General features: G+C 43.1%; 1 protein-coding gene across 1 annotated transcript in view; it reads right to left on the reverse strand.

Annotated features, from left to right (window-relative positions):
• The window catches only part of LOC306920666 (uncharacterized protein), a 56,828-nt gene extending 40,802 nt beyond the window's left edge, over positions 1-16,026 (reverse strand). Inside the window, exons 1-9 of the mRNA XM_079497482.1 lie at positions 15,995-16,026; positions 14,721-14,870; positions 10,510-10,605; positions 7,960-8,097; positions 5,976-6,054; positions 4,344-4,367; positions 3,711-3,764; positions 2,527-2,676; positions 70-133 (exon numbers count right to left, since the gene is read on the reverse strand). Coding sequence (XP_079353608.1) covers positions 70-133; positions 2,527-2,676; positions 3,711-3,764; positions 4,344-4,367; positions 5,976-6,054; positions 7,960-8,051 — 463 coding nt within the window. The 5' untranslated portion in view covers positions 8,052-8,097; positions 10,510-10,605; positions 14,721-14,870; positions 15,995-16,026. The remainder of the gene's footprint in view (positions 1-69; positions 134-2,526; positions 2,677-3,710; positions 3,765-4,343; positions 4,368-5,975; positions 6,055-7,959; positions 8,098-10,509; positions 10,606-14,720; positions 14,871-15,994) is intronic.
• Positions 16,027-16,297: the final 271 nt, after the last annotated feature.

A 16,297-nucleotide genomic window follows, 5' to 3' on the forward strand; every position in this document is an offset into this window, starting at 1 on the left:
TTTTTGTTTTTAGTTCTTTAGGTTTGTTGTCTTGGGTGGTGGGTGGGTAGGGGCGTTCAAATGACTCACCCTTCATTTTAATATGAAACTCTCCCATCTGGCTTTCTATTTCACTCTCCAGTGAACACATGTGCTGGAAGAGAGACAGAGAGAGATGCAAATGTTAATACCAATAGCAAATGTCTCGGTATAACATCACAAAACACACGTTTCGTTTTTTTTCCCCCATATTACTGATACATGATCCCGCAGATTTACATTTGATTCTTTCATATCTGTCGAGTGGAAACCTCATATATCAAAAACTGTTACTTTTCAGGATCCAAATTCAAAAGTATCAAAACTACCTGCCTACCTACCTTGTACTACCTACCTTGTACCTACCTCAGTATGTTCCCTATAGAGACTGTACCTACCTCGTTATATTCCCTACAGAGACTGTACCTACCTCAGTATATTCCCTATAGAGACTGTACCTACCTCAGTATATTCCCTATAGAGACTGTACCTACCTCAGTATATTCCCTATAGAGACTGTACCTACCTCAGTATATTCCCTATAGAGACTGTACCTACCTCAGTATATTCCCTATAGAGACTGTACCTACCTCAGTATATTCCCTATAGAGACTGTACCTACCTCAGTATATTCCCTACAGAGACTGTACCTACCTCAGTATATTCCCTATAGAGACTGTACCTACCTCAGTATATTCCCTATAGAGACTGTACCTACCTCAGTATATTCCCTATAGAGACTGTACCTACCTCAGTATATTCCCTATAGAGACTGTACCTACCTCAGTATATTCCCTATAGAGACTGTACCTACCTCAGTATATTCCCTATAGAGACTGTACCTACCTCAGTATATTCCCTATAGAGACTGTACCTACCTCAATATATTCCCTATAGAGACTGTACCTACCTCAGTATATTCCCTATAGAGACTGTACCTACCTCAGTATATTCCCTATAGAGACTGTACCTACCTCAGTATATTCCCTATAGAGACTGTACCTACCTCAGTATATTCCCTATAGAGACTGTACCTACCTCAGTATATTCCCTATAGAAACTGTACCTACCTCAGTATATTCCCTACAGAGACTGTACCTACCTCAGTATATTCCCTACAGAGACTGTACCTACCTCAGTATATTCCCTACAGAGACTGTACCTACCTCAGTATATTCCCTATAGAGACTGTACCTACCTCAGTATATTCCCTAGAGACTGTACCTACCTCGTTATATTCCCTATAGAGACTGTACCTACCTCAGTATATTCCCTACAGAGACTGTACCTACCTCAGTATATTCCCTATAGAGACTGTACCTACCTCAGTATATTCCCTATAGAGACTGTACCTACCTCAGTATATTCCCTATAGAGACTGTATCTACCTCAGTATATTCCCTACAGAGACTGTACCTACCTCAGTATATTCCCTATAGAGACTGTACCTACCTCAGTATATTCCCTACAGAGACTGTACCTACCTCAGTATATTCCCTACAGAGACTGTACCTACCTCAGTATATTCCCTATAGAGACTGTACCTACCTCAGTATATTCCCTATAGAGACTGTACCTACCTCAGTATATTCCCTATAGAGACTGTACCTACCTCAGTATATTCCCTATAGAGACTGTACCTACCTCAGTATATTCCCTACAGAGACTGTACCTACCTCAGTATATTCCCTATAGAGACTGTACCTACCTCAGTATATTCCCTATAGAGACTGTACCTACCTCAGTATATTCCCTATAGAGACTGTACCTACCTCAGTATATTCCCTACAGAGACTGTACCTACCTCAGTATATTCCCTATAGAGACTGTACTTACCTCAGTATATTCCCTATAGAGACTGTATCTACCTCAGTATATTCCCTACAGAGACTGTACCTACCTCAGTATATTCCCTATAGAGACTGTACCTACCTCAGTATATTCCCTACAGAGACTGTACCTACCTCAGTATATTCCCTACAGAGACTGTACCTACCTCAGTATATTCCCTATAGAGACTGTACCTACCTCAGTATATTCCCTACAGAGACTGTACCTACCTCAGTATATTCCCTACAGAGACTGTACCTACCTCAGTATATTCCCTATAGAGACTGTACCTACCTCAGTATATTCCCTATAGAGACTGTACCTACCTCAGTATATTCCCTATAGAGACTGTACCTACCTCAGTATATTCCCTACAGAGACTGTACCTACCTCAGTATATTCCCTATAGAGACTGTACCTACCTCAGTATATTCCCTATAGAGACTGTACCTACCTCAGTATATTCCCTACAGAGACTGTACCTACCTCAGTATATTCCCTACAGAGACTGTACCTACCTCAGTATATTCCCTATAGAGACTGTACCTACCTCAGTATATTCCCTATAGAGACTGTACCTACCTCAGTATATTCCCTACAGAGACTGTACCTACCTCAGTATATTCCCTATAGAGACTGTACCTACCTCAGTATATTCCCTATAGAGACTGTACCTACCTCAGTATATTCCCTATAGCCCTTGTTGGCTTCGCTCAAGCTCTCCCGTGCCTCCCTGCTCCCGGTGGCCGTGTTGAACGCCGCCACCATCTTGCTGGCTCCGTCACGGAGTCGCCGTTGTATGCAGTAGGCGTCGTACAGCTCCTCCACCTGCATCCGCCACATGTTACAACGTTTTATGCTCTTAAGGCTTATTAAGGCGAGATTTAAAAGTCTCGATGGTGGGGCCAGTTTCACATGGGAAGGGAGCTCATTCCACAGTTTGGGGGCTATGACAGAAAAGGCTCGGTCACCTCTGGTCTTTAAACGTGCCTTTTTTGTGACCTGGAGATTTAACTGGCCAGCAATGATTTTAAAAAGAACCCGTGGTTTGTCCACATTTTTGGAAATAACCTCAGAGAAATGCCTTGACTTTTCAGTTTTGACAGTGTTCCGATATATTTTTCAACACTCCTTGAGAATGTCATGTGACACATGGAGCCTGTCTTTCCTCCACCTACGCTCGGCCCTCCGACACTCTCTCCTGGCAGCGTGGGGGGTGTCGTTAATCCGAGGCTCAGACCTAGGTCTGGGACACTCTCTCCTGGCAGCGTGGGGGGTGTCGTTAATCCAAGGCTCAGACCTAGGTCTGGGACGCTTGGCTTTTAACGGCGCAACAGTGTCCAGAATGCCGGTACAGGTGGAGAGAAAGGAGGATGTAAGGGGGAAATGGTCCAAGTCAAGGAACCCCCCAAATTATATGAATTTGGCAGCAGACCTCCCCACCTGAGAAATATGTTGTGCCAAGGAACAAAGTCAAAGACTACATATACATATACATGCACACCACTTTGGAATTTCTGTAACTTATATAGACACGTTGTCCTTGATTATTATTCTGATTAACGAGGACCATAATTAACTGTACTAGAGCGGTGCCCGTTGGACACTGGCCTACTTGGAACGATGCAAGTTGGAAATGCATGCTCCAGGTGTGTCAAATGTGAAGTCGGTGGGGTGAACGGTTCTCGAGTTACGTGGATTACAGACGTACGTACAGAGACATGGTGCATTTATAGATAGATAGATAGATAGATAGATAGATAGATAGATAGATAGATAGATAGATAGATAGATAGATAGATAGATAGATAGATAGATAGATAGATAGATAGATAGATAGATAGATAGATAGATATACACACCTTGCTGAGGTGGAACTCCAGGCGACGCATGAACCTCTCTATGGCTTTCACTTGCTGAAAGAAAATACATTCCATAAAGTAGCTGTCATAGGCTAGGGGCAAACCGCAGGAAAAATCCCATTTGAACGATTACTATTGCAATTTCTTTTGGGTCAAATCTTAGATTGACTGGCCTATAAGGATGCTATCGTACAGCTTGGTTACAAATGTAAACTGCTTGTGTTCATATTTGGAAGCCTCTGTAATGTCCATAAATCAGTTGTGAGAGGCTTGCAGATTGCAGGAATGCCCAAGAAATGCTAAGACGGCAGGCATTGGCAAAATTCTGTTAAGTGTCTGTGATAAGTGGCAGTCACATAAAATGGAGGAGGCCATGCTTCCTGTACCCATGATCTGTATCTTGAAACACTTCCCCAAGTTTGTGAATCTACTATTGTTTGTGTTCAATAATTTAAATGTAAATGAAAATAAAGCGTGATTTTCTTATTTTCTGTTCAGACTTGATAAAAAAACAATGGGATGGATTCTAATCTGGATAGGTCCGAAATGGGATTGGGCTTTCAGTGTGAACGTGACCATTATGGACACTATTTGCTTTGCAGTGCACAAAAGTTAAGAGTGTATGAGACTCACCTTATCCAGCTCATACAAAGACCCCTACGGAGAAACACACCATGGAATAAAACTGTTAACATCACAAAACAGTGAAACTGATACTGGTGCGACTGGTTCGACAGTCAACTAGCTAAACACAGGAATGCTGTTCGGGTCTCACTCAAAACACCCTGGACAACTCTCCACACCAACTCCCCATTTTCCACCGCAGTCTTAAGAGTTAAGACCTATTCATACTCCAGTTGTAGGTGATAAGCTACTCACCGTTTCGGTGGTTAGTAAAAACAGAGAGATGTGTTGGGGTGAGCGGTGAGTCACTTATCACCGTGACGTGACGTCATGTTGTAGTTTTCCCAACCACTGCGGTGAGTAGCGCATCATCAAAAACCGGAGTATGAATAAGCCTTAAGAGTCACCTCTTCAGTCTCCACCACACCCCCTAGCACTCACCTCTCCACCTGACCCCTAGAAGATGCTAGTTTAATAAGCAGACTCCCCCGGCCAAAAGGTTTTCCCCTTTAGGCTAGAGTCTAGACGCTAGAGTCAGAGGTTACCAACCGCTAGCTAGACTGCTAGAGGATACAATGTTTGGCTTTAGTGTCCCTTCCCGTCCCCATGCATTGCATTTAGTAGCAGATCAAGTAGCAGCTCAAAACGCATCTCTTGTGAATCTGTTACGTTTGATGCTTTTCTGTGAAGCTGTAGCGTCATCAAGTAGTAGGGCATTCATTTACGAAAAAACACAAAAAAGTTAAAATATGGATATGGAAGGTTTCTGTCCGACAGCCAACGAAAACGCGTATATCTTTTCTACGTCTGAGCATAGACATGCAACGCCCCGCCTGCCTCTGATTGGCCTACCGACACTGCCGGCCTTACCAGAGTTTCATCCGAGGTGGAAGATACATGCTGGATATACGATATAATACAAGAGAATGACAGCAATTGGCACACGCGGCAGTACGTTTTATTTTTGTAGAAGAGGCAAACTAATACTGTTTATACAGTTGGCCTGTTTATTGGTATACATGTGTAAACTTGAAACATTATTGTACTGTAAAAAGGTCTCTTTTCCCTTGATCTTTATTTGTATAATAGTATTAGTTTAATTAGATTAATACACAATAATCAACACTAACACTTTAATTTAGAACACAGCCAAATCAAATCATACAACGTACGTGTTCAATCAATCATTCAATCAAAGCAAACGGCACAAACAACATTATGTAGTTTGCCTCTTCTACAAAAATTAAAGTTACAAGTTACTGTTGTGCGATTCAAGCTGCCATTCTCTTGTACTTGTATTATTTCCCACCACGGAGTAACCTGGCGTCTCGGCGGACAGTCTGGTGAGACCATGGGGGCAACACGGGCAGTGTCGGTAGGCCAATCAGAGGCAGGCGGGGCGTTTCCAACTTTCCATGTCTATGCTCAGTGTCGGTAGGCCAATCAGAGGCAGGCAGGGCGTTACCATGTCTATGCTCAGTGTCGGTAGGCCAATCAGAGGCAGGCGGGGCGTTTCCATGTCTATGCTCAGTGTCGGTAGGCCAATCAGAGGCAGGCAGGGCGTTACCATGTCTATGCTCGGACGTAGAATAGATATACACAACGAAAACAGGAGTAAATTGTGCGGTGCCGGGCTCTTACCAGACGTCCATTCCTCTTGTTTTCTCTGATCTGCTGACCCAGACTCTCCAGCTCCATCTGGTGGACCTGCAGGTGTGACCTGAACAACAAGCCAAAAGCAGGGATGGGAAACGTTGATGACAGAGAGGGCCACTATAGTATATTTTCACACGCACTCCAGAGGGCCACATTGCATATTACTGTCGTAGAAGAAATAACTGATCTACAAGCTCAAAATGTGTCACATTGCGATGCATTTTTAGCTTGTAGATCAGCTATTTTTTGCTATATTTGAATTGAAATCCTGAACTAGTATTTGTTAATTTTCTTATTGGAATCCTGAAAAGTAACATTTAATTTCAAATGCCTTAAATTATAGTTATGTTAACTGCAACCCATTTTTTCACCCAGTGTCAATTATCTAATGCAATCCTGGGCACTACACTTCCTCTGCTTTATGAACTAAATACAAATACATTGGACATAAAAAAAAGGCAATAACATTTTAATACTACTCACTAAACTACTAATTTAGACTGAAGTAATTAAAGTAGGTCATGTTTGCAGGTCATGTTTGCATGCAACAGCTGAAATCAATAATATATCAGTATTCCGATATGAACCTGAGGGCCACATTAAGTGAAGGTGGGGGCCGCATGTGGCCCTCGGGCCGCCAGTTGCCCATGTATAAGCCAAAACACATCCAGATGGTTTCACTTGCAGCCTCACAAAAGAGCCATTTCCCCTCCATTGTGTGACGTTCAGTCTGCGATGTGGCCAACAAAGCATCTCAAAATGTGTCTATTCACCGTTAAGGACAGACCCATACTTAAACCACTTGAAACCTGGCGCCCCTGTTCTGTGCCATGTCATTACAGGCTGAATTCTTCTTGAAACCTGGCGCCCCTGTTCTGTGCCATGTCATTACAGGCTGAATTCTTCTCAAACCTGGCGCCCCTGTTCTGTGCCATGTCATTACAGGCTGAATTCTTCTCACAAATATTTCACAGATCTTCATAACACCATCTCCAAGCTCACCGGCGGGGGAGCATTGTGAGCTTTTAGATCAGCCATCTTTGAACTTTTTTTTAAATTATGATTTCTTTTAATCTTCTGATTCAATAGCTCTCACACTTTCAATATTTTTCTATCAGATGTACAAGCTCGCAGCATAGCACGTAGTGCTGTGAGCGTGCATATCTGCTATTTTTGAATAGCCAGTGCTAAAATCTAAAATGAGACAGATATTTCCTGGTAAGTTTATGCATTTATTTATTTTCATCTATCAAACTTAATTGTGTTATATTTCGATTAATTTGTTTTCTAATAAGTTAAATCAAATAGAAACTTTATTCGAAGTTTTCAAATTGATTAGAAAATGTATTTTACAAAATATGGATCAAAACATGGTTAATAATCAGTGGTCTACTCTAGGCCTAGGGCAGTGCTTCCCAAACGTTTTATAAATTGGACGTTTGCCCAGGACCCAAACTAGTGAAAATAGCAGATCTACAAGCTCACAAGCTTGTAGATCTGCCATTTTCACTGCTTCTTAAACTTTTTTTTTCTTTTCTTTTGTGTTATTTATTAAAAAGAAGGGACTCCTGCACACTGTCTTCAAATGCAGTGAAAAAGTTAAAATTTGGGAACCAGCAACGTTTCGGCCTATATGGCCTTCATCAGGCTATCTTTATGCCATAAAGAGGCACCTGTCAGCCTCTCTTCAGTTTATCAAGGTACAGCAGTTATGGCAGAAACACAGAACTGACAGGTAGAGAATAGCAGATATATAGCTAGTAACCAACTCACTGCAGGCCTCTCCTCAGGGCAGAATAGAATAGTAACCAACTCACTGCAGGCCTCTCCTCAGGGCAGAATAGAATAGAATAGTAACCAACTCACTGCAGGCCTCTCCTCAGGGCAGAATAGAATAGAATAGTAACCAACTCACTGCAGGCCTCTCCTCAGGGCAGAATAGAATAGAATAGAATAGTAACCAACTCACTGCAGGCCTCTCCTCAGGGCAGAATAGACCTCATCCAGCCGCTCAGGCTGGGGCGTTTTGGTGGGAGGGCTTTTGGTGGAACCCGTGAACATCCTGCTTCCTTCAGAAGGCACTTCCTTCCTGTCTGATCACACAGTGCTGAATATGAGAGAGAGAGAGAGAGAGAGAGAGAGAGAGAGAGGTCTTAGTTGACCACAAGAATCCTAGCGTCTGTCCACATTTTGGGCATGTCACAATAGGCAAACATTCTGCAAAAATAGCCACACACAGCAATAAGTTGTGAGCTTGTAGAGTGGATATTTTCAGCAGAGATTTGTTGTAGAAGGGGTAAAAAAAGGAAGGCAGGGGACCAAGTATAGCTCTGTTCCACAGCCTGCCCTTAAGGACTTCTCCTTAAGGCGGTTACTCTCGACTTCCTGCACAGCACAGCCTGTCGACAAAAATAAAAAGAATGATTTTGCTACTCACCAATACAAAGACGGTTTTGTAGTGAACAAAGCCTACTTTCCCTAGTGGACTCACTCTGAGCCACCCCACCACCAGAAAAAAAATCACCGGAAGAAAGAATATTTTAGTTACTTCACTGCGCCCTCTACAGATCTTGTCAATTGAAAATCCCACTGACCAGGTTTTTCCTTCTGGTTAAATATTTTCTTTTATACGTCCACTTGACTCCACTAGGGAAAGTAGGCTTTCGACACCACAAAACCGTCTTTGTATTGGTGAGTAGCAAAAGTGTTATTTTTATTTTTGTAGCAAGGTGGACCCTCTTGTAAACAAGTGTAATGCTTAATTGGGTCGTCCACTCACAGTTAACAGCCTTTGTATTGAGTTTGTGCTTGAAATGTACTGTAATTCTGCAAACTGTTAATAAATATTTCAATCAATCAAAAAGTATATAAGTTATTTGGTTAATGTTTTGACCTGATATTGCAAAGTTGTAATGCTACACATGCTCTGTTTGTGTTTTCTTAGGGGCTGCCTTCACGAGGACGTCGCGGGCTGTTCCCCGCCTAAGTTTTGTGAACGATATAAAACTTTACTGCGTCTACATTGCGGTTATGTTAATTATGTACGACGTCCACTCGAGACCGGTAAACTGCTTCGTTTTCAAGATAAAGATGCAGTACACATGGCTGGCCTGTAGATGGCCACAAAAAAAAGAAAAAGCTTATTCTAAAGGCTATATGAAAGCGTTGGTATTTCACACAGGTGTTGCCAAATAACTAATTATCTTGATCAGATGCGCATATGCGTCATATCAATTTAATGAGCAGAGCAGTGCTGCTTCTCTCTCTGAGTCTGCACACACTGACTGACCAGCTAAAGTGTATGCCTACTAAACCATAATATATGACAAACCTTGGATTAATTCTTCTGAAAACAGCAGCAAGCACAAAGTAAGTGTGAGAGAGAGAGAGAGAGAGAGAGAGAGTGTGAGAGAGAGAGAGAGAGAGAGCGAGAGAGAGCGCGCCCCTTCTATTTTTTAACACGCAGCATCTCTCTCTCTCTCTCTCTCTCTCTGTGACTGTGACTGTGACTGCGACGCGGTCAATAATATATAGCATAAATAATAGGCCAAATATAACACTTTCCCTCTATCTGTGATCAGCTCCGCACACACAACTTCTCTCTCGTGCATGCCTGCTCAATCTCAACAACGGTTTGCATGCGTGCGGGCTGCAGATCGGCTATTTTTGGAGAAGAGATTTATAGACATTATGTGCAAATATAAAATAGCTGTGATACTTATATGTAAGTGGTTATGGTGAAATAAACCATTAACACTGGTTAGTTTGGAGGGGCGAGGGGACTATGACATCACCGTTTCAGCAAATTAGGCGGCATTCGCTGTACACACGGAGGCGTGAAAGTCGCGTCTCCAAACTTTCCCACTCTGGAAGGTAGTTTCAAAATTAGCCGTTAAAGTCCCCCAAAACGCCGTCTCCGTGTGACAAAAAGGGTAGATCGGCTAATTACTTGCCCCAGAAACACCGAATACGTCCTCGTCTGTACAGGCCCTTATTCTATTTCCTTATTCTAGTAGGCCTACAACACCTTTAATTGTACATGCATTTCTTATATTTTATTTGGTTCTAATTCACACTTGCTTTGGCTATGTAAACGTACGTTTTGTTTAGTGTACCGATAAAGCCCCTTTGAATTGAATTGTGTATTGTAGAAAGAGAGATACAGAGACAGAGTTGATTTAAAAGGGGTGGGGGGATGGGATAAGCTTTGCCAGAGATGATAACACCTTCAGTTTAAGCACACTTCAAAAGGACAGCAGGCTTTAGACAGAGGAGAGGGAGGAGGAGGCAGAAAGACATAAACAACAGGAAAAACAGAGAGAGAGAGAGAGAGAGAGAGAGAGAGAGAGAGAGAGAGAGAGAGAGAGACAGAGAGAGAGACAGAGAGAGAGACAGAGAGAGACAGAGAGAGAGACAGAGAGAGAGACAGAGAGAGAGAGAGAGAGAGAGAGAGAGAGAGAGAGAGAGAGAGAGAGAGAGAGAGACAGAGAGAGAGATAGAGTGTGAGAGAACCACCCACCTGTTGAATGGAGAAAGAAGCTCACTGTTGTTGCATGTTTGGAGGGCTGAGTATCGCACTGCGGCTCCTACAGGCCTTTAATGACATTGACATGTCCTGCAAAATGACAGAGAGAGAAGGAAGTTGAGAGGCAGCGATGACGTCAGCCTGAGCCCACATCACGTCACGTCACCTCTCACATCGTATACCTAACAGAACGCCAAATCGCCAGTGGTCCTCAGAGTGGGGTCCAGGGACTCTCCGGGTTCCTTTAGCGGGGTCTTTAAATGGAGCCTTACAAGTCTGTACCTCTGACAGTATGGGTCCATTTGGTTTCATTTGTATACTGTCAGACTTAAGGGTAGAACTTTGAGAGAGAACCACTGCCAGGGGAGGACACTAAAGGTCTCAGAGGCACTTGCCCATCGGGCAAGTACGGGTCATGTTCCCACTTACCGTTAAATGTAACACTTTCTGGGGCTGTGCGATGAAGAAATTCCTACATTCTTATGCCAAATATGACTGTGGGATGTGGGTAGGGTTTTCTTTTAAGTGTAGCAACAGTGAACAGCACATTATAGGTAAACTGTGCTCTTATTTTACATTCCACAGACCAGAAGACAGAGAGCTCTGGCCACGTTGAGGTGTTTAGACCGATATCTGGTGTTGTGTTTATAGACGGTTGTGTCCGCTCTCAAACGAGCACTTGCTCAGTCGGACAACCTGAAAGCAAACTCCACCTGCCCCAAAGTTTTATTTACCTGCCAGGGGCAGGTGGGCAACCCGTAGTGTCAACGCCTGACTGGTCTTCACTAATGATCAGATCAAACTTTTACCTGCCAGGGGCAGGTGGGCAACCCGTAGTGTCAACGCCTGACTGGTCTTCACTAATGATCAGCAGAAGGAAATATATTTCCAATAACAACTAAAAAGTGGTGGGTGAAACGGAAGGGAAAAGCCGTCTCTGCTTGCCCCCACCTCCGTCGACACATGGTTTAGCTGAGTGTCAAAACCACGCTGAGCACCGGTGGCGTCTTACAGGGAGGGGAGGGAGAACAACCACGCTGACCACCCGGTGGCGTCTTACAGGGAGGGGAGGGAGAACATTCTGCTTTCGCTTCCTTTCCTCCCTTCTTCTTCCTTCCCCTATTTCTCCAGCACCCCTCCCTCCCTCCCTCCCCCTTCCACATCCAAATCCAGAGGACAGGAAGTCTCATGGCTGACTCTACACAGGAAATTCTACAGAGAGAGAGAGCTTGGCCCGAGAATACAACCAGCATCGCTCAGTGTGTGTGTGTGTGTGTGTGTGTGTGTGTAAACTCCCTGCTCCCTTGTCTGCTAAACCATTCCATATACAGTCTGATAGCACTGCTGAAGTGCTCTGGAGAAGAGGAAGCGGTATCGGCCTGTGCGACAGTGACATGTGCAGTGTGTCCACTCACTTCAAAGCATAACATTTATGTCCAGGAGACAGAAGAGTAATGCTAGGATTTACACTTGGTTGAGCGTTGCCAAGTGTTGCGCAAAGGGAATAGCAGATCGACAAGCTCACATCGCCGTGTTGTGGGCTTGTCGATCGGCTTTTTCCGGTGTGCAGTCAGTCAGTCAGTGCTGGAACACAACTTGGTATGAATCAAGCGTAAGTGGCTGCGGCTTTCTTCAGGAGCCAAGGGTCATGACGAAGTTAAGCTAGTGACAAGAAGGATTACATACTCAAGGCTAAATCGGTCAAGCAAGAGCCAACCCCATCTTAATGCACACTGCATCCATGAATGGAGATAAAACCTATACTGCGAGAGGAGTACAACTAGTGGCATCTTCGCTCCCAAAACTCTACAGGCCTCTCAAAAACAGCCAGAAATATTCTTAAGTCTGTTTGTGTTGCTCACTGTGTATGTGGTGGTAGTGGTATGAGAAAACGTGCTGTCTATATGCATTGCACACACAGAATATACACAAACAGGCCACCAAGAATCTTTCGGGTACTCAGAAAAGTGCTATATAAATGTGAGATATTATTATTATTACAGACCACCAATATACCCCAATCTATAAACCACATGAACACAAGTGTTCCTATCACAGGCATGTCATAACGGGAGAACATCCAATGAAAAAATATTTGGTGTGGTTGACTCTGGTCAACCGAAGGACGGGGTTTAAGTGGTTGGCAGGGAGGTCACTGTACGGGTATAGGTTGTGCCGTACTCAAGGGGGTCCGGTTGTATTTACTAATCCCAGCCACATGCTGAGAGGATTATCTGGAGTTGGACGGAGTTAAAGAGTGCATTGAGGTAAACGTGCCATACGAGAAAGCCTTTCAGATCAATGTTCCTCGACGTTGTACTCCAAAACATGGAGCAAATAAATATGTGTTCCGTCCGTGTAAAAAGCTAACATTATGACCTTCTCCTTGACCCCATGAACCTTAGCATCCTCATTCTGGGCATGGCGTTCAGCAAAAGTAGTAGATCTATAAACCCACAATGTGTCACAAAGCGATGCGCTGTGAGCTTGTAGATCGGCTATATATAGAGAGAGATTTGGTGAAAAAGGAAAACAGACGACTCACCTCATACACAACATGACACACTGATGCCTGCCCATAAACGCCCACACACACACACACACACACACACACACACACACACACACACACACACACACACACACACACACACACACACACACACACACACACACACACACACACACACACACACACACACACACACACACAGCTACTTTATTAATAATCACGATGCATGTTGATGTCATGCTTAGTTAAAAACAACATGGTTTAAGAGGGAGATGCCTCTCATGGTCAGTGACTCAGTGACCATGGACAGATTAACATTAGGGATCATTAGCTATATTAATCCACTCAGTAGAGGCACGGGAACAAAGAGAAGATTGTTACAATTACCTCACAAGACTGGGTTTGTAAAGACCCACACACTCAGCAGGCCAGCGCGTGAGTGCACGTGCACACACACACACACACACACACACACACACACACACACACACACACACACACACACACACACACACACACACACACACACACACACACACACACACACACACACACACGAGGATGTTAATAACAATTAACGAACAAATGGCATCTTTTGAGGGTGTCATTCGCTCGAAGGGTCCAGGGGCCCCCGGGTTGGGTCCTTGAGGGGAGTTCAGGGAACCGTACTCAAAATGAGAAAGAATTTAAAACACTTGAGCCCTGTTTTATTTTTTTTCCAAATCTGCTTTTTTAGAAAAAATACAATGATGTAAAACTGGCCATTTATTATCAATGGCATTTAATGTTTGTGTTAGGACAATGTTTGTGTTTACACGCACCCTCAAAGCTGGACATAGGCACCCCTCAAAGATATTGACAAATGTTGCTAAATGTTCTTTTCTGGGGGTCCCTGGTATACTGAATAACAGATTTCAGAATGGGTACAGTCCAAGGAAGGTACAGGTCAACTCAATACAAAAACTGCTATATAAAACCAGAAAAAGCACTAAGACTTGTTTACATCAGGATCCTCCATTTTCAATTCATCAAAACATTTAAGACCTACAAATATACCCATCTATGCAAACAAAAAAACAAAAAACACGAAAATATTTGAGAACACACATTATGAGCACATTTGGGATGTGTAGCTACTTGTTGAATGGATTTGTAAACTGGTGTGGGAAAAATAAAAGCCACAACCACTTGGATTACAGATTATTGGATTATCCTCCCAGAGCAACAGATAGTGAAGGTAGCTTCAAACCTGATGGGATAAATGTCTTGATAACTTGATTATCAACGACAGGACATAGTTTAATGCGTTATTATTCGGTAGTAAACTTATTATTACGATACGACCCCCACATCCTCCTACCGCACCCACCCCCGTATAAATAGATCATCACCAGGCCACAAAGTCAATTTCCTTCCCAAATCAGGGATTCCCTTTAAAATGGCCCTCACGAGTCAAGAACGTAAACAAATAAACAAACAAAGAAAACAAACAACGAAACCAAAGGGCCATCGACGGGGAAGGAAGGAGACAACCTCGGTATTTTTAGGCGAACTTCATTTTCCTCAAAACGGCATCACTTTGAAACAATAATAGGAGACTGTAAATTCACGCCGGGCACAGCCTCCTCTATCCTTGTGAAAATACAAACAAAACAGGGCTTTCTAAATATAGATTAAGGTCACTTGGCCTTACCTGTCACTCATAATCCATAGAAGTGTGCTGATGTGACAACGATGCCATTAATTCCATGACGATGCTCCTCCGTGCAGTTTGTGTAATGTAGAGGTTTGTGTTTCTGGGCGCTGTCCTTCCACTGGAGAGAGAGCGACGCGTCAAGACAACCTTCAACCGTCACACAACATCCGGACAACCATATCAAAGTAAAGGTCTGATTTCATCCAGTATATCCCTAGTCTCTCAAGAACAACAGCAGAGGGTGCTGTTTTTCCTTTTTTTTCCTCCGATGGGTTCCCGGATTGGTATAGCCTAAAAGCCCCTACCCTACACCAGTGGTTCTCAATCTCAAACCTTTTCATATAATAACTAGAAAAAGTGCCCTTCTGGGCACAGGTCTCCACCGGGAGGATAGGAGTGTGTGTGTGATGTTTGGCAAAATGTTTAGGAGCCATGGCCGTTTTTAGCCCAAGGAGTGTTTTTTGTGTAAAACTAATGCGTGGAATGGATTCAGCATTCCACGCATTTTTCCCTTATAGGTTGTTAATGGTCACACACATAGCGCCAATTATGAAAGTTGCTCAACATATGCAAATTAGCATCTGGCAGTTTCTATGCTCAAGTTGACAGTACTACGTCAACGACCCCCCAAATTGACACTTAGCCCGCGGACCCCCATTTTGAAAAGATGGCAGGGAATTGAAAATTGAGGATCGTTTCGTAAATAAGTCTTTTTCTGGTTTTATGATTATGCTCTTAGCAGTTTTTGTATTGACCTGTACCATCCTTGTACTGTGCCCATTCTGCAATCTGATTATACAATTTTCAATCAATCAATCAACCCAGAGGATTAATTTGTACCACTAGGAGTGTGATTACCAAACATTTTAATTTCAAGGACCCCCAGTTTATGCATTATTATAAGTAAATAAAGCTAATAAGTATTAGTTAAAGTTAAAGTTAAGTGAATAATTAATTAATTTAAATGAAAATGTAGGAGAATGTTACATTATGAGCCATAGGTCCCATACGACATGTACATTTACCGGTAGGCTATGCATCATTTCCTTGTATTGTGATAAGCACAGACTGATTATGTATGTAGGCCGTAAAAAAATAATACGTACCAAAAACAAAGACGATGAATTGTGATTCTACAAACTGTTAATACAATTTTAAATGAATCAATCTTGAGCTTTTATTTTAAAAAGCCAAACTCCACCAAGCGGAAGTCAGGTTGATATTATCTGACGTACAGATTGTGTGTGACAGTGTCGCTCTTTCTCCGTTACCTCCAGTCAGTCCAGTCACAGTGCTGCTGCTGCGCTGGCGACGATCAGCCATGGTGAGCAGCGGAAAACTGCTGCCTCCTACCGCATGTGTTCCTCCTAACCAGAAAGCAACCAGCCACTCTCTCTCTCTCTCTCCCCACAATACACACTGCTGTATGGAAGAAAGCGACTAGCACAATGATTGTTTCGGTGGTGGAAAGTAACTAAATGCATTTACTCAAGTAGGGCTACTTTAACTTTACTCAAGTAGGCTTATCAATGTTTCAATACTCTTATAGGCCTACCAATGGTTGGTTCTATAAC

This window comes from Electrona antarctica (assembly GCF_951216825.1).
Source record: "Electrona antarctica genome assembly, chromosome: 3".
NCBI lineage: Eukaryota > Metazoa > Chordata > Actinopteri > Myctophiformes > Myctophidae > Electrona > Electrona antarctica.